Source organism: Patagioenas fasciata, chromosome Z, assembly GCF_037038585.1.
Source record: "Patagioenas fasciata isolate bPatFas1 chromosome Z, bPatFas1.hap1, whole genome shotgun sequence".
In the NCBI taxonomy this organism is placed as follows: domain Eukaryota; kingdom Metazoa; phylum Chordata; class Aves; order Columbiformes; family Columbidae; genus Patagioenas; species Patagioenas fasciata.
This window is the reverse complement of record NC_092560.1, coordinates 85636524-85658447: the sequence shown is the minus strand read 5'-3', so window position 1 is coordinate 85658447 and position 21924 is coordinate 85636524. Positions and strand designations below refer to the sequence as shown.

Below are 21924 nucleotides of genomic sequence, written 5' to 3'. Positions count from 1 at the left end.
AAAGATGCTGCAGTTTTAGTTTCGGCAGCTTGGCAAGGGGCATTGGGTGGGTGGAGAAACGAGCACGGCCCAGCGCCAGGGCAGCCTCGGGGGCTGCACCGAGCAGGACGCAACCAGCAGGCCCCAGCTCCAGCTCCAGCCACCCCATCGGGCATCCAGGGCACTGTCAGCTGCTGCTGCTCCCCCCACGGGCAGCTGGGCTGCAGCGGCATGGGGGCCTGCAGCACCTGCTGGTCCCTTCTGGGGAGGCAGCGAGGGCCAGGGGGACGGGCGCTGACCCCGACCCGCTGGGGCAGGGGTGGGTAAACCACATCCGAAACCCCGGGGCTGCCCCGCACAGGCAGCTGTGGGAGTGCCGTGCTCCTTCCCGAGTGGGGAGCCCCAACCCGGCTGCGCTCCCCACCATCAGCTGCAGCCCCCAGCGCTCACAGCCAGTCTTGGCGGGGTCTTGCTGTAGGAAGGGGCAGGAGGAGGGCCCTGTCTCATCTCTACGTGTCACAGGCAGCAGAGGGTCTGGCCCAAGCAGCCCATCTGCATGCAGAAACACGATGCACGGCCTTCACGCAGGTCATGCTATTTAATAGTGCAAAAGCAGAAAACCCTCCCCAGGTAACACAGGCCTTGGTTCCCAGCCACCTTACACAGCTCTTCGCCCTACTGCAGCTTTTATTGCAACTAAAGCGTCCAGCCAAGGAGGGAGAGCAAAAGAGATTGTTTTCCTAAGCTATAATCAGGCCACTGACTCTGCAGGGCATGTGGAAAAGGGAATTGAAAGGACCACAAAATACAAAGCAAGTCAAGGTGTTGGGGCAAGGCTGGTGCAAGGGACAGCCCTCCTTTGCCTGCCTGTCCCGGAGAGCCAGAGCAGGGCAAGGACGTCCCTTAGTCCTTCCAGAACCAGCCTTCCCTGTGGGTTTCTCCCAGATGCTGAAGAGGGAGTTCAGATTGTCTGCCAGGGTTTGCCGATGGACTGGATGTGCTCCTTGGCCTTCATCCGCAAGGCGGCAATGCTGGTGTTGCGTGGGTCTGCTTCATCCAAGGGGAACTTGTCCACAAAGGTGGCCCCGCACTGGTAAGGCGGTGGTGGCCCCATGGCTCCCAGGGGCTGCAGTGCATGGGTCACTGCCGGAGAGTTCAGGAAGGGCGGTGGCGTGTAGCTGCCGGGCAGGCTCTGTGGTGAGGCCACGAAGCCGGGCAGGGTCTGCAGGGCTGTGCTGCTGGGCACAGGCGGGCTGAGCCACGTCTCCAGGGGAAGGTTGCTGCTGAGAGGACCCATAGGTGTTGCCTGTGGTGAGCGGTTGAAGGAGAGGATGGGTGAGTCCTGCAGCTTCATGGAGGTGACTTCCAGCTTCTCCTGCCGCCTCCACTTGGCCCGTCTGTTCTGAAACCAGACCTGCAAGCACAGCCCTGTTAGCCGGGTCACAGGGCGGCACGGCAGAGCCGCTGCCCCCACGGAGGGCTGAGGCTCTCCCTGGGTGCAGCGGCACACACAAAATGAAGCAAGCGAAACGCAATGGAACAGCAGACAGCGCGCTGTGTCGAACACGGGCAGGAGCAGGTTGAGCGGTGCTGCCCCGCGGGCTCGGCAGCCCCGCAGCCCCTTGTCCGGTGGAAGCAGCACGGCGAGAGCCCGGCCACGGAGCCGGCCCGCCCTGCCCGGCACATAACAGCTTCGGCTGCCCCGGGCCCCGACAAGCCAGCCACAGGGCAGCGGCGCTGACGACGTGGCCAGCGGCCGGAGGTGCCGGGCCGCGGTCCGACCCCGCGGCTGCCGAACAGAAAATAGCCCCGGGCTCTGCGGTGTCCCGCTGGCCGCGCCGGGCCGGGGCCGGCGCGTCGGGGTCGTGGGATCGTGTCAGCCGCAGCCGCGCCCGGCGCTCCGGCCGTGTCCCGTGGGGCTGCTCAGCCACGCACCGGCCCTCGCCAGCGCTGCCGGGCTGGGTTCACGGCCCCGCGGGCCGAGACAGTGGGGCCGTCCGCGCTCCGGGGCGGTGCGGCCACCGGGAGTGCACGTCCACGCCGGGCCGGGGACTCCCGGCACCAGAAATTCGGGGCTGCGCCGGGCCAAGCCGGAGTGTGCCGCGCCGTGCCGGGAGCTCCCGGCGCCGGGAACGCGGGGCTCCGCCGCGCTGGGCAGGGCTGTGCTGTGCGCGGGGTCCCGGTGCCGGGAACGCGGCGTTACCTGCACGCGGACCTCGGGCAGGTTGACCTTCATGGCGAGCTCCTCCCGGCTGTACACGTCGGGGTAGTGGGACTTCTCGAAGGCGCGCTCCAGCTCGTGGAGCTGGTATGTGGTGAAGGTGGTGCGGTTCCGCCGGTGCTTCTTCTTGGGCTGCTCCTCGTCCGACGGCTTCCCCTCGCCGCTGCTGCCGGCGGGCAGCTCGGGGCTGGCACTGCCGGGGCAGTACGGCTCTGGGAAGGGAAGGCAGGCGGGTCACCGGGAGGGCGATCTCCCCGCGGGGCCCGCCCGAGGGCGCGGAGGAGAGGCGCCCGCTCGCCCGCCCGCCACCCGGCGCCTCTCGCTCGCCGCGCTAACCTTGGAAGCGCTCGGCGCGGCCCTGGGGCTCAGCCGGCGGCGGCTCCCCGGGCATCTTGGGGAGGCAGTGCCGGGGACCCCGCCTGTCCACCTCCTTGGCGCTGCCGGCGCTGCCGTCGGGCGGGAAGGGGCCCAGCAGGCCGTCCTCCTTGGTGAACCCCAGGATGGCCTCGATGCTGTGCAGCCTCGACGGGTTCCCCCCGGGGCTCCGCGCCGCCTGAGCGGACAGCGAGAACGCGCCGTCGGCCATGGCGAGCAGGGCGCCGGGAGGGTGCATGGGGCGGCCGGCCCGGGGCCCCGGCACGGCGCTGCGGTCCCGCCCGGCCCCGGGGCGGCGCGGGCAGCTCTGGCACGGCACCGCCCGGCAGGCTGGCCTCCTTGGGGCGGGGGAGGAGTGCCGGGAGGCGGTGGGCGAAAGGGAAGGCGAGGCCCCCGCGCCCCTCCGGCCTGGCGGGGGAGGCAGGGCATCCCCAGGGCCCCGTCGGCAGCGCCCGCTGCCCCCCCGCCCCCCTGCCGGCCGCCCCGCCCCGCCGGCCGCGGCCCCAGACGGCGCCGGGCGATGCCATCCGGGGCCCTCGAGGCGGGGCGGCCGCTGCCGGGGGCTGGCCCAGGCCGAGCGCCCCGCTGAGCCCCGCGACCGAAGCCGCGAGGTCGGGGCCGCGCTGCCGGGGCCGAGCGCTGTCTGAAATCGTCGTGAGACCGGCGGCTGCTGGTGCGCCGGGCAGGGGGGGACCAAGCCAGCACGCAGTGCCCGGGACAGCGGGAGCCGCTTGCCGGGGGAGGGGCGGACGGGCCCGGGAAGGGGGGCTCCATGGAGGGACTGGGGAGGGGCGGGAGTCCCGGGGGTTCCGTGACAGAGGACGGTGTGTCCCCGGCTCAGTGACCTGTGCTGTGGGCTCCACAGGGCAAGGAGCATTGAGGGTAGAAGCTGGTGCTCTGGTCCCCTGTCGGGATACTTGCCCTGCGTCTGGCTGCCTTCAAAGCCAGGTCTACAGACCAAGTGAAAGTGTGTGCGGGCTTTTGGGGAGAGTGGACTCGAGAGACATCTGAAAGAGGTGGGCTCAGGCTTTCAGCCTTCTCAAGTCTGGGGAAAGTACTAGGTAATATTTCTGAGGAAATTTCCTGAGATGTTGGCAGAGGACAGAGCCTGTGAGAAGACTGATGCCGTGACCCTGTCCCCCATGGCACAAGTGTGCTGGGAGGCCACAGGGCAGGACATGGCTTCATGGGAGATCTACAAAATGCTTTTGAGGTAAGGCAGAGAGCCAGATTCTACACCTTACATTCTGCTTGGCTTGGTGGAGGACCTGCCTCCAACATACTCCTTCCTGTAACAAACTCCTTCCTGCTTTTCTCTTTTTGTCACTTTATCACTTTTTACACTAGCACTTGCCAGTTCCTCTTTGGCACCAGCTCTCTTTTGTCCCAGCTGGTTAAGAGACAAACACTGCAACATCTGGAGTGGTTTTCAGCCTGCACTTAGCTTTGAGGATGCTTCCATTTCAAGTCTGAATGTATGTGAATGAAAAACACCACTGCTGCTGCTTTCAGATATATTAACTAGTCCAGTAAAAAAGTATGACCTCTTTCAACAAATCTTCATTGTTGCTTCCCCCCCGCCCAACAGGATGCATTTTGTGTAGATTTTTCAAGAGGAATCTCTTCAAAACAGAGGCAGTCCTTACCGCTGCCCACACCTGAGGTGCATGGTCTGATGTCCCAAGCGCTTTAGAACCGCTGGCTATTCCTATCAGCTCCAGGTGAGGTTTGCCTTCGGGGACTGCTTTGGGGTGGGGGAGACTGGGGCCACAAGAGCCCAGCCATCCCTTGGCAAAGAGGGAGAGGCCAACAGCAGAGACAGGAGAAGGTTAGTGTGGCTTTTGTGCACAATATGAAAAGCAAGTCAATACCATTGTAGGGGCAGTGGAGGGTACTCAAAGCAATCAGCCAGGGGCCATTGTGTTCCTTTAATCTACATGTGTATTTCCCAAGAACTCTATTAGTGAAGATGAATGAACTGTGCAATGTCCCTAATTTCTTCTCATTTGGAGCTGGGGTTTTATGGCACTCACAACCAGCACAAAACATGCCTGTCCCTCCAGAAGCCATTGGCGAATTTGGGATTAGTTTTTGCTTGTTGTGGCAAAAAAAGACAGCAAGGTGAGACGCAAAGGAGAAAGCGCTTCAGCTGGACTCTGGTCTGGCAGTAAGTGCCATAAAGGGCATTGGGTCCTGGCACAGATGGTGCTGTTAGGGTGCCTGTCAAAATTGTCAAATACAGAGATGACTCATTTTTTGCTTCCACCCCCCAAGCAAGGTACACGTCCCACAGGAGACTTTCCTCCCTGAGAGAGAAGGATCCTCTTTCCTCAGCAGGTTATTACAGTTGTGTTTGCATATGGAAATGCATTTGTCTCAGTAGAGTCCTTGTTGCAGGAGAGCAGAGTTTTCAAAAGAGGAAGCAACTCCCTTGGCCACAGTCTGTAAAAATGTGGAAAAATAAAAGCAAACCTGTAGCCAAGCAGCCAGCAGCTCCAACCCCTCAGTTCCAGATCTCCTCTGTCTTGCCGAGCTTCAGGCACAGAGCGCGGTGCCCTGATGCACACGAGGGGCACGTGCGCTGGGCAGGGGGGAATCTAACGGTTCCTGCGATAACCAGAGACTAACGCAGAGAGTTCAGGATGGAAGAGCAAGGAAACCGTCTGAACATTTCTCTTTGGGCCTGAGGTGCTGGCTGTTAACTAATACCCTGCCGCCACAGAGTCCCTTGGGACTTGTCACACTAGCATGAAGCTTCAGAAATTGACACTGTGGTACATCACAGCTTTGCAAAGACAGTTTGCCTTTGGAAATCTACAGAGGGAGTCAGGATCAAATCTGAGAATATTCATCATGGGATGAAATAGGTGGGCTTGTTGCTTGCCTTTCCAAAAGACAGCCCCCATTCCATCTCTTTTTAGTTTGTTTTGTTTTTTGCAATGTATTATTACAACAATTACTGCTGAAATTCTGTTTAGAAGCTAACAGACATTGTAAGGATGGACAACCTCTAAAGCACAGCTGTCTGCTATAGCTCCTTCGCATGCATGCATAGTGAAGACAAAATGGGAGTAGTTCTGATCCTGTTGGTGCTGTTGAGACATATGTATGGGACATGGCTTCACACAGTGAAATCACCACCATAAAATGCCACAGATTCTTCCTTTCCTCCTGTCTTTATGTCAAACTGAAATAATGACTGCCTTGCTGAGCAGACGTTGGAAGCTGAGGTGACTCTGCAGGTGGGACATCGCTCTCCAGACCAGTGACATGCAGCAGGGAGCACCTCCCGAAATATCAGGACTTCCAGGGTCGGACAGCAAACGGGACAGGGCTGGGCAAGGAAGAGAGTGGAACATTCACCCTGTGGGAGCACACACCCTGCTGCAGTTCGCACGCTCCGCATCATCCAACAGATTGTTAAAAACTTTAAAAAATGGCTCTGCTTTTTTTGTCCCCAGAAGTTCCTAAGTGTGCTGTTTAAGAACCTTATTGAAAGCACAATATATGAGAAAACTGCTGCCTCCTCCCATCACTGCATCACTCGTACCCTGAGTCACCTCTCTGCTGAGCCGGCGGCTTTTCTCCACCGCTCAGGTGTTCTGTGGCCCTGGGGACCCCACAGAGCGCACGGGGCGGCCCAGGGCTGGTGCCAGGGCTCCCACATGGGGGCTCGCCCCGCTCAGCCATCCCTCCGGAGGGAGGGAGCGGAGCTTCATGCTGTAAGGCTATATTAACGCAATCCTTCTTTACTTGTTTTCCAATTAGCCTAATTGAATTCGGATTGCTTAAAAGTGGGCACTAGAGACATTTATCTTGATGGGATGACGGCCTTGAGCTCCAGCGATCCTATTAACTGTAAGAACCCAAATCCCAGGTAGAGTCGGTCCAGCAGTAGCTCCCACGTGACCTAACGCTTTAATCTGCTCCTCTCCCATGCAGCACACGCACACAGACACACAGGCATACACACGTACATGCACACATGTGCACAGGTGCGTGCATGTATACAAGTGCATTCACAGGCACACATACCAGCGCACATGCACACACATGCACACACAGCCTTTCACAGTTCCAGCAGCTGTAAGAGAAAGGTTTAGTGCAAGACGCTAGAGGAAGACCCTGGGGAAAGGCCTTTCCTTTTCCTAAGGAGCTGCAACAGTGCGCTGCCTGGGCCCATGGCCCAAAGAAACTCTGCAGGGGGCTCAGGGCAGAGCCCAGCGCCTCCCCGCCGTACCCCGGCTCTGCGCTCCCCTGTTCAAGCCTCCAGCTGTAAAAATGGTGCCTGAGGCAGCTCCCACCCCCCAGCAGCATCTCGTGCTGCGGATGGGGAGCCAGCCCACGGCCACCCCACGGCCACCCCTGGCCCGCAGCCACCCCCCCCCCGACCCACTCGCCTCTGCCAGCCCTGACATTGTTTTTTGGAATCTCATTAATCACTTGTTTGGTGATTCTGACTGTACTTTCTTCTCTGACCCTTTAAACCGTCAAAACGCTGATCCTGTATGTGCTGACGAATTTAATCAGCTCCTTTAAACCACCAGATGCTTTCAGTAAGATTTTCAGCATGTCCCTGGCACATTTTAATTCAAAGGTCAAAAGCCTTAGGCTTGTTTACTTCGGTGTTCTATAGATAAGACAATTCAGTCTGTAAAGTAACACAACAGTATGCAGACACCTACCAGATTTACACAAACACAGAGGGAAATGGATTTATCCTCACAAACCAGTGTTGTAAGCTGAGCTGGCGACTATTTTAACTACTTTACCTAAAGACCTCCTAAAAGAGCCCACTTCTTTTCCACATAGATGATTAAACTCTCTGGTGACATGTGAGAGGAGGATCCCAAGAGACAGAAATCGGATCAGAAGTCTTGGGGATTTTAGGCAGAGCTGAAGATTCTCTTCTCCACTACAGAAATGACGCGTTACAAATACAGAACCACCGACCACCATCTCTAAATAGACCAAGGTCCCCTCTGGAAAAGGTGAGGCAGGTGGACTGGACCACCTTCCTGGAGGCAGTAACGGTGTTTACAAGACATGGTTTACACCACCACATACCGAGGTGTTTTTTCCTGTACCTAATACCGGGGACACTCGGGTGTTTTCTGCAACCCCCAGCAGGGGGGGGAGAGAGAAAGATGGGGGGGAGAGAGAAAGCGAGGGGGGGGGAGAGAGAAAGCGAGGGGGGGGGAGAGGAGAGAAAGCGAGGGGGGGGGAGAGGAGAGAAAGCGAGGGGGGGGGAGAGGAGAGAAAGCGGGGGGGGGGAGAGGAGAGAAAGCGAGGGGGGGGGAGAGGAGAGAAAGCGAGGGGGGGGGAGAGGAGAGAAAGCGAGGGGGGGGGAGAGGAGAGAAAGCGAGGGGGGGGGAGAGGAGAGAAAGCGAGGGGGGGGGAGAGGAGAGAAAGCGAGGGGGGGGGAGAGGAGAGAAAGCGAGGGGGGGAGAGAGAAAGCGGGGGGGGGGAGAGAGAGAAAGCGGGGGGGGAGAGAGAGAAAGCGGGGGGGGGGAGAGAAAGCGGGGGGGGGGGAGAGAAAGCGGGGGGGGGAGAGAAAGCGGGGGGGGGAGAGAAAGCGGGGGGGGGAGAGAAAGCGGGGGGGGGGGAGAGAAAGCGGGGGGGGGGGAGAGAAAGCGGGGGGGGGGAGAGAAAGCGGGGGGGGGGAGAGAAAGCGGGGGGGGGGGAGAGAAAGCGGGGGGGGGGAGAGAAAGCGGGGGGGGGGAGAGAAAGCGGGGGGGGAGAGAAAGCGGGGGGGGGGAGAGAAAGCGGGGGGGGGGAGAGAAAGCGGGGGGGGGGAGAGAAAGCGGGGGGGGGGAGAGAAAGCGGGGGGGGGGAGAGAAAGCGGGGGGGGGGAGAGAGAAAGCGGGGGGGGGGGAGAGAGAAAGCGGGGGGGGGGGAGAGAGAAAGCGGGGGGGGGGGAGAGAGAAAGCGGGGGGGGGGGAGAGAGAAAGCGGGGGGGGGGAGAGAGAAAGCGGGGGGGGGGAGAGAGAAAGCGGGGGGGGGGGGGGAGAAAGCGGGGGGGGGGAGAGAGAAAGCGGGGGGGGGGAGAGAGAAAGCGGGGGGGGGGAGAGAGAAAGCGGGGGGGGGGGAGAGAGAAAGCGGGGGGAGGGAGAGAGAAAGCGGGGGGGGAGAGAGAAAGCAACAAACTATACTTAGTGCATTTATTCATTTCAAATTAATATTTTTACTTGATTGGGTGGAGACACAGAGAGAGAAAGAGAGACTTACAAACCTGTAGGAAGATGCCACATGCATTCATTTGCAAATTTCATTACAGACGAGCTCTTGGAGAACTCACCAAATCCTTCATTTTATAGAATACCTGAGCCCCTCGAGAGTAGCATCGTATACATCATCCATGTGCAAGGGCTGTACAGTTTTTGCGTGGGTTATCCTGCATGCTAACTGTATGGCTATAACACACCGGGGCTCCCAGCATCGCGTTTGGGGAGCAGAAGGCAGCCGGGCCAACACCTGCTTCGGTTTTCCCCAGAAGAAACTCCAAAAACAGCAATAAAAATCTTGCTGGGTTCTGAATCTCCACCCATTGAACTGTATCGTGCTGGTCCCACAGGCTCAGGTTTAGCACTAGTGAAAGCCCAATTTTGCCTCAGGGTTCAGGTGCCCTGCCCCAGCATCATCTTCCAGGTGGGCCGGAATTAGTTCAGCCTTGTCTGCAGCTGGCTCCAAGAATGAACGCGGTGGGCTCGTTTTCAGCCACACGGGTTATTTGCTGGTACCACAAGCCCGGAATTTGGCACCAGAGCAGCCAGCGGGCCACTGCTCTCACCTGGGGCCTGAGCCACCCGTGGAAGCCAGGGGCTGTGGATGAAACCGCCCGGAGCAGCCTGCGCCGCTCGCCGAGAGCTGCCGAGCCTTGCTGCCTGCTGGTACCCACTCATTTCTGTACGAGAGGACACTTTCGTCTCATGCTGCGGAGTGACATGCTTCACCTTTTGCTGTATTCAGTACAGAGATGGCCAAAACCATTTTTATGTAAGATTTTTGCCGAAAATGCCAGCATTTGAATACTGGATTTGTTTAAAAATGTTTGAAACAGATTTTTAAATTAGAAATATAGGTATTTATTTCTGAAAGCAATATGAAATGAGTGGTTACCTATGTTATGCATCAGAAGAACAATTTTGCCTAAAAATACACATTTAATAGCATTTTGATCACTTTGAAAAATGGAAAAAGGCACATTTTTTCCCCAATATTAGCTTTCTTAAACCTTTTTTCCATGGGGAAAAGTGTTGTTAAAAAATGAGGTTCAGTTCTATCGTTGCACTAAGCAGTCACAGCACGTAAATGGACCCCCCTTGGGGTTTTAAAGTCTCTCTCTCTCAGTCCTCTATACTTACATTTAATGCTATAGACCTAAGTGCATTCTTCTGCTTGCTCCTGCTCTGCAGCCCCACTGAGACAAGACTGAATTTGCCACCCTTGGGTAGTGGGATCTCTTCTACATCACAGCACATTTCTGCTCAGCAGCCTGTTTCATTTCAGTGAAGGTGGCTTGTGCCTTTTCTTTGATCGCATCCATGTCCATATTCTGGATGTTCTGCAGCTGTCCCAGGATAGAGTCTTTGTCTTCTTCCTCCACCTGATCTTCTGCCACCATCTTCTGAAGGTCTTCTGGCAACCCCACATCATCTCCAGCCATCTGTATTTGATTCTCATCCAATTCACTCTGATACAAAAGGAAAATAAAACCGGTACATGAATTTCTGCTGTCCCAGGATTTACTGAGGAGTTTCTTGTTTGTTTGTTTTAGGGAGAAGCAAAACATACACACAGATTTTTCAGTCAAAGTTCTTAGGTGCAACTCAGTGGCTTAACCAGCCCCCATATTAGTGCTTAGAGTTTTCAATGTCAATTACCTTTCTTTAAAGGGTTTCAGCAGTGTCAGAACTGAAGCCCTCAGTGTCGCTGGCCATTTTAGAAGTGTTTGCCCTATGTGTTCACTGTGGAACATGCTCATGCTGCAGGAAATCCACTACAAGTTGCTTGTATCCACAACACACTGCCCAGGCTGCCATCTGTTCTGTGGTTCGGTTGATGAAGCCATAGCTTTAGAAAACCCATGTGGCTACCATTCCCCTATTAATTTGGCGGTGGGTATTTTCAGATATCAGCACTAAGTGGAAGCCTTCCTAAAGAAACATGCATTAAACTTAGGAAATAACTAGAAAAAAAAAGTCTCCATCTTTCCCAGACCACGTCTGAAGTACATCCAGGTCTCTGGCTGCCGTCTCCGAGCTGTGACGAAGAGCAGGGGCTGCCTGGTACACCGTCAGAGCAGCGCTGGTTCATGGTAACAGGGGACTTGGGCAACAAAAGAGAGGATGGAGTTGGGTGTGAGTCTCAGAAAGCAAAGGGAGAGGGAACTGGATAAGCAATTAAAACAGCTGAGATGAGGAAAGCGCTACACACACTTGCTTCCTGCCTGCCTGCCGAAATGCTCTATCGGTGGGGCTATGTCAGTTTCTCAAACAATGGTGATTTTGTTCACATCTTCTGGTGGATCCAGAGCTCAGAAGAACAGGATATTTTGACACAGTTCACACATCAAAGATAAGCATTAATGCCTCATTACATCTCCAAAATGAAGCATGACAGCAGCAAAGGCCTGATACGAATAAGCAGCAATGCTGTCAGCAGGAGGTGCTTTTGAGAGTGAGAGGGGTTTGTATGAATGAACGCCTGCAAAAATGAATGGAAGGACGTATATGAGCAATGTTTGTGCAGTTTCAGGCCTCAGCAAGAACAGGCAAACTGGGAGGTTTGACTGCATAGCCACTATTTACCGTTACATATATTTGCACAGCTTTATATTTCCAATAATTGCACTTCTCTTTAACCCAATTTCTCCCCATATCTCTTATGAACATATGGAGAGGTGTATCACAATTTTCACTATGTGGCTGAAATGGGTGAAGACATCTCTTAAGCCCTTTGGGTAAGGGCTCCTCATATCAGATCTGTGGGAGACAGAAAAAATGTGTGAAGTTTTTCATCAGCAAGTGCTGGTTATTGGAGGAGTGAGCCCTTTTGAAATTCTCCTCCGTAGCAGTAGAGGATGATAAAAAAAGATACAGGGTTAACTACTGAAAAAATCTCCCTAAGCAGACGATCACACATCATCTTTTCTTTAAAACTATTTATAATTTAAGACATCATCACTGCATACTACCGTATATTATGTGAAGAGATGCCTATAGAGTGCACAGAAAGGCCACTTTGGCAATGAGAACAGTTGTTCGGCACGTTCTTGCACCGAAGCCTCCTGCCTTACTGAAGTCCGACATGTGACACACAACACGGTTTGGGGATTCCGAGTGTTCTCTGACCACAGAAGAGCACATTCGGATGTAGTCTAAAGCCATACAGTTCTGCCCAAGTCACCTGCTTCTACATATTTGGCATTTAGCCTTTCCTTGAACAGGGTAGGGTCACCCAACAGCAAGCCAGGAAGCACATAAGAAATAAGGTAAAGCTTGTTTCCTCACAAGGAGACCCCCGAGGATTTTCCCCCAGGGTGTTCTTAAAGTCAGGCTAACGCAGCTCTAAGCGCTCAGCTCGGAAAGCGGGACCCGCCGCGGTGCTGCGGACGCGCCGTGCCTGCCAGTGCCGACAGCAGCTCGCAGTCGGAGCACCGCGGGTGCGCGGAGCCCTGCTGTCCCAGTACGGATGTGTGCAGGGACTGTTACTTGCCCAAGGCCAGACAGGGTTCTGACAGTAACAGAGGCATCACCCTGCACCAGAATACTCTCAGCTTGGACTGCAGAGAGCCCCAAAACAGGCAGACCTCATGGGCAGGACAGCCGGGGCCGTGGGCTTTACAAACTCATACAGAAAGCACCTCAAGACCCTGGCAAACCTGCACCAGACTGGATGGCCTATCTCCTGCTGACTTTAATCTTTAGATTCCAGGTCTCTGCAGGCATTCAGCCACCCTTTTAGGATCTCTGAGAACACAAACCCAACATCTATTCTAGTAAATTAAATATGCCTGGCACTGGTCTCTTGCCCCAAGGCCAGCTGGCCTGGAACAACCCACTGCGAGGCTATTGAACCCTCTCGCCCTACCAAACAGGGTGGTCCCATCTAACTGCCTATTGGGAATGCCTGTCCTAGCTCCAAACGGGCCCTGGGAACTGCTTGAGGGAGTGCCCAGGCCAAAACTGGGTCAGACACTATCCTGACCATTCAACAGCACAGGCAAGAGATTTCTAGTGCCTGGTAATATTCTTTGACCCTGATAATGCATCTGAGGTAGTCAGGCTCAGATCCATTTTGTTACAGGTGCAATATAATAGAGTTCTTTATACATATGACACACAGGTGTAAGCAGAAAACAGTCAGTCTAAACACCCGTTAATATGAAGGCTGTTTGTAAACAAAAGATCAAGCTCAGACTAATCCATAGGGGAGCCAAACTTTTTGAGCATCACCCTGTCACGTACTGCTTTCCTTACGTCTAACTTACCCTGTCGTAAAATTTACCTACGCACAGAGACCCTTAGGTAGGGGAATCTAGACCTGATCCTGTGATTCACCACCTATAATGCACCAGTTACACACGAAATCAGGGTTCACTTCATCTCGACCTGCAAGTGGGATTTTTGGCAAGCAATAGAGCAGGCTCATGCTGAGCTATGCCATCCAAGGGCTGCAGGAGACTCACAAGTTTGTACAAGGAGCCACCGGTTGGAAACACCGGCCTTCATCCCCCAAACACCCTCTTGCGCCCTCCCTGCACAGGGAACACGTGTGGGAGCTGCCTGACACCCTGGCTGTCAGGGTCCCATGTGCCCCACCACGTCATTGCCCAAACTGCCTTCAGGGAGAACCCCCTTGCCCCTGGGGCCCCGAAACCCCATTTTGGCTCAGCCTCCTGGCATCCACTTTGTGACTCCATCTTTCCACAGATGTTTCACTCTGGCCTATTAAGAAAGCATTTAGATCAGCAAAATAATTCTTCAAGCTTAGCAAACACTTGCTTTCAGATGCTTATCTGAAGCCTGCACGCACTGAAGAGCTTCTCCTGAGACAAGTTTCTCTTTCTGCCTGGCCAATACGCATCCCCCACAGCACAGCTAAAGCTCATGTAATGGCTGCAGACAAGTAAAAAAACCTTTAATTCTGGAATAGTGCTATTCATTCAATCAAGTCCTAACAATATTGCCATCACAGAACAGAGCAAGAGCTGAGATTACATGACTACATCTCATCATGAAAGGGATAAGCTTTCCTTTTTAACGTCTTTAGCAGCACTCGTTATTGAAAAGACACCCGATTGCATCTGAGTACTCTTCCCATCTAAACACCAGTGAACAACAAACATCCTGCTGTTCCGTCACTGAGAACCTTGCAGAGCAGTGGCCACGGAAGTGCTTTGACTGGGGAAAGGGATCCACCTGTGCGGAGCAGATGACAGTCCCTTCCCGAGGTGCTGGAAACTCACGGATCACGAGACAACCCCAACTCTTGGACAGAAGAACAGCACTAATGTGACAATACTCTGACGGACAGCAGTGGCATTTGAAGTGACACAGCGGGTACAATGTGCAGATCAGTGGGGCGAGGGGGTGGTGGGGCCCATGGGGAGAGGCTGCTGTGCCGCAGATGAGGTCTGTGGACCGGTCGAGTGGGCCTATGGTCACATAGATGTTCCTCCTGCATCACAGGCATCATCTCCCCAAGAGATGACCCTGCAGAAGTTAATTGATTACTGCATCCCAGTTCAGAAAAAAGGCAGCAAGTGAATAAAGAGTTTGGTGTAGTTTTGTTAAATTAAAATACGTATATATCTATACACTTCTAAAAAAATGTTTTGTATGAAGGTGATGTATTGAATACTCCAAAAATGAAAAAGTTGTCCATAGATGAAAGGTCTCATGGCTAAAAACATCTTTCTGCCGGCAAACTGAAGTTGACAATTCTGTTAATAGGATTAGGTTCATTAAGGGGCTGCTTTCTCTTATAAATCTAGCCCAGATAGCATGGAGCTTTAGATTTAGCACTGAAAAGGGGGCCCTGCTTAGTTCTGAATTTCAGGCTTTCATTTACAACGCATGCTAGTGATTGGTACTGGTAACATTCAGAGTTTCTATCCCATACTGGGCTACCTTAAATTACTTTCAATTCTGAAAACAGCTAATGCATTATCACAGCTCCGAGAGCATTTTGCTGCCATAATGTTGTATCATAGAGTTGAATTTTTTTCAGGGATACATAGCATGCACGTATTGATTTAATTTTCTTCCTAATATAAGAGATGGTTTCATAAGGGCTGATGAAAAGAAAGCAGACCTTAAACCAATAAATGCTATATAGGTAGACACAAATGCAGAAAAGCATATCCTACAAAATTTACTCGCAACCAGTGCAAATCAGCTCAGCTAAATACATGCTTGGAGCTCCTGTCCTACCTTGGAACAAGCATTCTACTGCCATTGCTGACGTTTGGCCCCAAGGAGCACCCGGTGCATATCAAAGTGAGGCTCCTGCTGGAGATGGGCAGGCGTCCATCGTGTGCTCCTGGGCGCTACGGGTGGCAGCGCACGCGTCACCCAGCCAGGGTGCCCGTGGAGACCCAAACCACTTCAGGAATAGAGCAAGCGCCACAGGCGGGAGAGTTCAGGTCACAGACGGGAGAGTTCAGGTCACAGACACCCCGCTCCAGCGCAGAGCTGGGCGCTCGCGGCTCCAAAGCCTTTGAAACGAGCCCTCTCGGGACGCGGAGCTGGGCCTGGAAGCGTGGTGAGGCCATCGGGAAGCACCGCTCAGTAGCTGGCTCAGCACACGCCTCCAAAGGAAAACAAAGCCTAACGATATTTTACTGCTCAGCTGCTAATTAAAATGCTGGTGTTTAGAGCTTTAGGCCTCCGATCCAATCAACCACTTAAAATCTTGTACTTCATTTTTTTTGCATAATTAATCTTTCTGTAATTAAACCTGCCCTCAGGATGTGTTTTCCTCTTTCTTGCCACTATGCTGAGCACCCACGGACCGGAACAAACGGTATATTGCAACTGGCAAATCCAGAAGAGCACAGTGGACAATCTGCCCTTGCTCCTTCTATCCCTATATATGACACTGGTCATGCACAGAGCTCACACATACTCCAGGCGTTTCCCTTTCTCTTCCAGACAGATATTCTGTCTGGAGGGAACTGGAAGACGTGGTGCATTTCTCTAGTCCTTTTGATGCCAGGCTATATCTGTGGGTGCCCACAATCCCCCAACACATGCACTGCAGCGCGACACCAGCCGCACAGCCAGGCTCCTGCGCTGGCGGCCGCCGGTGGCTCCGGGACCGCGCTGCCCAGCGCAGTCGCACACGCGATCACCCCCGCGCCCTGCAGGTGCCGAACGCCCGCGCAGGGTGCACACGCAGCTCTGCAGAGGGACCTGCAGCCAGAGCAGCAGCACCTCCAGGGAGCGAGAAACGGGTCAAACTTGCGTACAAGTGTGTGACCTTGATAGCCATCTGCGAAAGACCCGCAGGCTAACAACACTTCCATTTAAAGGGGTGATTTGAATGAGAAGCTATAGGTGTAGCAATATGCCTTTGTTTTTGAGGATGACAAACTGTGGCTTCGGATAATTTTTAAAGTTAAATGTCCTTACAGAGAGTTTGTTGATCTGAAATTAGTTGTTATACAGAACTGCATTCACTTCAAATTTGCTTACAAAAGCTTTATTCAACACTGACACATTGGGAGGGCACATAAAAGTAGCTTAATTGAGGTTTCTCCACAGCATTTTTTCCCTTGCTTGCCACCACGGGCCTGTCTCAAAACATTCTGCCATGCTTTAAGACAGCACTTCTTTTCCTTGGAAAGTCACTTAGCAAGGTTTTGGTTGCAAAAACAGATTTTCAAAGTTAGAGAAAAATAAATGTTCCATCCCTGATTAGAAATGAGGCCTGCCTGGTGAAATACAGATGGAACGATTTTATCTAAGTCACAAGGTTGATTCATTGTTCATCCAAATTGTAATTTGCCTTTAGGGTTCAAGCAAATGATTAGGAGTGGTGCAGTATTATAAACATGGCACTAGAGGGCTTTTGGCTACTCACGGTCAGAAACAGTAAACTAACGCTGTAGAAAAAATATAGAATCATAGAAGAATTTTGGTTGGAAAAGACGCTCAGGATCATCGAGTCCAACCATAACCTAAGTCAGGAACTAAACCATGTCCCCAAGGATCTCATCTATGTGCTTTTTAAACACCTCCAGAGACAGTGACTCTACCACTGCCCTGGGCAGCCTGTATGACTTACAATTTGTGTTTATATTATATAATCCCTTTTTGAACCTAGGCGACGTCGTTAATTTTAAATTGCTTGACCGCTGGTCCTTTCCTTCTGGCATTTCTGATGTTTCAGTGGGAAGTTCTTTAAGCAGCTCAGCACAGACCTTTGCAAGTATTTCAGTACTTGGTTGTCCTTACCACAGAAAATGCATAAGCATTGCTTGCAGGTTCTAGGATAGGTTTTAACATTTCTCAGCCACGTGTGCCTTTGCTCCCAGGTCGTGCCAGGACGGGGCCCGAGGGCCAAGCTGGCGGCACTCGGCTCTGGGAGCTCCTGCAGGGGTCCACATTCACAGAGCACTGAAGGAAGTGCACAGAACCCCTCCACTGGCAAACGGCAGAGCTGCTTAAAACACATTCTCCACAGAGAACCCTTCGCGTCTGGCTCCTCCTGTCAAGCTGGAGAGACTGCACGAGCCTCGGGCCAGAAGCACCACCAGAAGCCCCTGACAGGGAAGGGAACGAGCCCACTGCTCACAGACAGCCAAACCACCTCAGTGTCCCCACTGGTCTGCACACAAACGTGATCAGGGGTCCCTTCCAACTCGGGACATGCTATGAGCAAAGAAAAAAGGGTCTAAACGCAGCAGCCAGCAGGGAACACCACGGCTCCAGCCTCCTCCGTTTCCATACTGAGACGCAGCGGGGACCCCACTGATGAAGGCAATTTGCCCTTTTCAGAACATCAGTAGTCAGTCTGTTTCAAAATTGGGCATGTAGCTAGATGAGATCAGGAACACCAGGCTTACCTTAGGGAGTCTGTACTTTTCTCTCAGATGAACCCTCAGACAGGCTCGCTCTGCTTTTTTCTGTGCAAATGCCGCATCTCTTTCCATTCTGGAAATCAGGAAAAAAAAAATATTCAAGAGAATAATAAAATATGGTCTTTTATACTGAACCAGTTGCTCAGCTGCAAAATGTTACTTATTCCCAAAGGCACAAAAGGAGCGAAATCAATAAAGTGATGCTAACAGGCCAGGCTTCTGCACCCTGAACGTGTTCTCGAAACAGTTCCCTTGAGCCCTGTGAAGAAAAGCCAATACTACCTGTCTGGAGTTTGTACCTGTGCTAACTGTTATTGCTCACTGTAACAACGAATAATTCTGATGAGCAGAACAGAAGAGTTACACTTATTCCTTGGTTATTCCATGGGGGCACTTACAGACACGTGGCTGCCTGCCAGTGCCCCTGTTCTACAAACAGGGCATTCTTACAGGGTAACAACGCACACAATGGCACAATGGTCCTTCTGGCTCAGACCAAGTTCACTTATCCTGGAGTCCCACCTCCAACAGTGGTGGATGCTGAGAGGAAGAATTGAAGAGGATAAGCATCCCGTATCAAAACTGCTCAGCTTCCAAAAACCAGTGGTGTGAAGTACTAGAGTGGGAAACGGGCTCTACCTCATTGTCTTTAATAGGCCTGGACGGTCTCTGTCACCTGTGACTCTTCCTAGGCTTTTCTGCATCCATTTATTGTTTCAGAACATCCTACAGCAACGAATTCCACAGCTTCCCTGTGTGGAAAAGTACTTCTTTTATCTGTGATTTTATGAAATGCTTTAATTAGATTGAAGAACAATTCAGCACATTTTTGGGTTAGATTACTTGCACTGTCATGGAAATTCTATGGCAAAATTTATTTTGTTCCAGTACAGGTATTTTGTTACATAAAAGCTACTTGTAGGATGAAATGCTGCTTTTCCTCTGCTTCCACAAATGAGTGCTTTGGTCTCTCAGAAAAGAAAAGTCCACCTGAACTGGAAGCCATCTTAAACTTACCTTTCCCTGTCCTTCTCAACCTGGCTGCTCTGCTGCCCACGCCGGAGCAGCTGGCGGCCACAGCCAGCACGGGGACTCCTCCGGCAGCCACAGCCGGCGTGGGGCCGTGTTCCCCAGGGCAGTGCACGTCCCAGCACATCCCTTCGGGTGGCCCAGCACATCCCTTCGGGTGGCCCAGCACATCCCTTCGGGTGGCCCAGCACATCCCTTCGGGTGTCCAGTGGGGCTGGAGGGCATTTTCCGCTCAGGTACATTTGAGCTTTTCAGTTGTCCTGGCATCACAGGAAGACCTCGCAAAGCTCAGTCGGCTGATCTCCCACCATCGCCCGGGCCCTGGCATCTGTCTTTTTGTTCTGGAGGATCTAATTATCCTGTGGAACACGAAGCAGGTACCAGAGTAGCTGCACGGCAGCCAGGAGCCTGCGACGTGCAGCACTAACCGGTGCTCCCCTCCTGCTTAACCTCCTGTGATGCTGGAAGCAAACTACGCGACTGTGCTGGAAACTGCCAGCACAAGCCACCCATTGCTTTCCACTGTTTCTCAGGGAAACGTATAATACGCAATCTGTGCATTTTTGTCTGTTTAATTGCCACAGCAATCCCAAGCCTGAGAAGAACCCAAGGCCAGGGCGGCCATGCAAAGGTCCGACTGCCTGAGCACGCTCCCGCCAGGCCCTGCAGCCTCCCCGCCGCCCGCTCGAACGGCCGGAGCCGGCAGAACGCGGGAGCCCCGCGCCGGAGCCGGCAGAACGCGGGAGCCGGCAGAACGCAGGAGTCCCGTGCCGGAGCCGGCAGAATGCGGGAGCCCCGCGCCGGAGCCGGCAGAACGCGGGAGCCGGCAGAACGCGGGAGCCGGCAGAACGCGGGAGCCGGCAGAACGCGGGAGCCCCGTGCCGGAGCCGGCAGAATGCGGGAGCCCCGCGCCGGAGCCGGCAGAACGCGGGAGCCGGCAGAACGCGGGAGCCCCGTGCCGGAGCCGGCAGAATGCGGGAGCCCCGCGCCGGAGCCGGCAGAACGCGGCGCCTGTGGCAGTTTGTGACACGCTCACCGGCCACGCCGGCCTGTGCCGTCCCGAGCTGCTTTCTTCTCTTTGAATGTTCCTATCATAGCTCCAAACTGTACTTCCAGAAGTACTCCCATACCGCTTCCTCAGTACACGTAACAGACACACGCCGCACTTGAAAACATCACAGAAATAATTATTTTACAAGCTTTTTCCCTGTCCCAGAAGCCCCATTTTGCTGCTCAGCCTCACTAAAGCATCTCCCTGCCAGCAGGCAGTTACTGCTCTTCCAAATACCCCTTCACAAAACGCATAGCAAACAGTCTGCATTTTATTCCAAACAAAATGATACCTATTTAAGATTTTATGACAGAAATGGCCACTGCTAAATACAGAGCTGGATACCTCAAATTCCACTAGTCATTAACCTTTCACCTATAATCATCTTACATGATGGATTTACACAACCATTATGTAATTGACCATTAGATGAACAGATGCATCCGAGATTTAAAAGTCAATTGTTTTCTTTATAATTATGCATTATTTGAACTCCTACACAGTAAGGGTTTTATTTTAACTCTGGTTTGATATTTAAACACAGCAAGTGGTAAATGTTATAATTACAAACAAAATAAAATCGAGATTTAATCAGTTGAAAAGTTCTGCTTTATTTAGTAGATTTTAGAAAAATACTGAAAATGCAACTAAAAAAATAATAATCTTAAAACTCATTAGTTTTTCATGGTTGCCATAATAAACCTGGACAAACAAAAGATTGTGTCTTGAAAGTGTACCTGACACGGGGGACTCACAGGAGAGCAAACCACACGCACTTCAGAATTAACTCCTGCACTATAGGGAGCTTTGTACCTATGGACAAATTTGATAGATAAAGGACCATCAAGGAGGAACGAATCCAGGTTATCGAGGTGTGGAGACAGCAGGAAAGCGTGGGAGAAAGTCACAGATGGGGGAGGAAGGGGAACACAATATTTTATAACTCCGAATTAGTGAACTTTTATTTTGCAAAGTCTCTTTAGCAAAGATCCATCAGCTTTAAAAAGGGAAGAGAGCTGAAAGTTTGACGTTTTCTTGTGTTATTTTTATCTGCAGAGTTATCGAGAATCAGCCCCATACTGACAATAAGGGAACAGGTACTCACTTCTCCTCAACCATCTGCTTTTGATATTCCTCATACTCCTCTCTGGTCATGCCCGCAGCCGCGGCTGGGTCGGAAGGAGCGCTTTCTTCTTTGCTTTCTTCCCCTCCACCTCCGAGGCCCAAGTTCTTTACCTGGTTGCTCAACATACTTTTCATCAGAAAGGCCATCTTCAAGAGAAAAGGAGCTATGAGCAAACAACTACGAGAACGCAAAACCACACCGAGAATGTCTCCAAATCAACAACTGTAGGCAAGAGAATTTCTACAGCCACACCAGCTCCTCAAGGGCACAATGCTAGTGAAACGTGAATGCCAAAACCAGTTTGTCAGCCATAATCTGGATTAAAGAGCGAACTCCTTAATATCTGGAGGCAGATGGTTCAGATTACTAAAAAAAAAAAATCATTAGATGCAGTTACCTACTTTTTATATTAATACCTTAAGCTAATTTTACACACACAATTATAATGTGCAATAGCACTTTGACTTCTTCAGTCGTGAGCCTCTCACTTCCACAGAGATGGAAACATTCCCCGGAGCGCAACAGATCTGAGCTCAAACGCCCGTTGATTAAACGGCCATAGTAAAATCATACAATTCGGGCTACTGAGCAGAAGACTCTCATGGATTTACGGTCAAATGAGATTTGAAAACAAATTCTTCAGTCAGCAAAAAGCCCAATCCTTTTTATCCATTAGTATCTTATCAGATTGGACAGAAATACATTGATTTTTCTTCATCTACTTCTCACAGGGTTGGTTTGTCTCTGAACTCTTTTTCCAAGAGGGGAATCAGGACAAAGCAAACGTCATCTTCCTGCTTCTCGTGGGTTATCACGGCTCTTCCTCGGCTGCCTCCGCCTGCACGGGCCACCCCACGTGTTCAATCCTGACCGCCAGCAAGGGGAACCGGCTCCGGCTCCTTGTGTGCCGTAAGCAGCCGCCACGCCTGGTCTGCGCATTGCTTGCGCGGCTCCTCGCCTTTCAAACCTTCACTCGCATCATCGGCCTCTCCAGGTCTATTTAGGTGCAGATCTGCAGCATCTGCTACCTGGATCACAGGCTATTTTGGGAAAGA

The 21924-nt window shown here is 52.7% G+C and overlaps 2 protein-coding genes across 3 annotated transcripts in view; both read right to left on the bottom strand.

The window, feature by feature from the left end:
* Window positions 1–648: 648 nt before the first annotated feature.
* On the bottom strand, window positions 649–3029 carry LOC136115233 (retinal homeobox protein Rx2). 2 transcript variants are annotated; one of them, XM_071802837.1, is made up of 3 exons: window positions 2537–3029; window positions 2195–2412; window positions 649–1393 (listed from the first exon to the last, which is right to left on the bottom strand). In XM_071802837.1, the coding sequence occupies exons 1-3, from the start codon at window positions 2811–2813 to the stop codon at window positions 941–943; spliced, it is 948 nt and encodes a 315-aa protein (XP_071658938.1). In that variant the 5' UTR covers window positions 2814–3029; the 3' UTR covers window positions 649–940. The 2 variants fall into 2 exon arrangements, with proteins under 2 accessions (XP_071658938.1, XP_065717292.1); XM_065861220.2 differs by having other exon boundaries at window positions 2183–2412; window positions 2537–3027.
* Window positions 3030–10025: 6996 nt separating this feature from the next.
* Window positions 10026–21924, bottom strand: part of LOC136114902 (protein ERGIC-53-like) — a 31921-nt gene continuing 20022 nt past the window's right edge. Inside the window, exons 12-14 of the mRNA XM_071802836.1 lie at window positions 20849–21015; window positions 17649–17736; window positions 10026–10268 (exon numbers count right to left, since the gene is read on the bottom strand). Coding sequence (XP_071658937.1) covers window positions 10041–10268; window positions 17649–17736; window positions 20849–21015 — 483 coding nt within the window. The 3' untranslated portion in view covers window positions 10026–10040. The remainder of the gene's footprint in view (window positions 10269–17648; window positions 17737–20848; window positions 21016–21924) is intronic.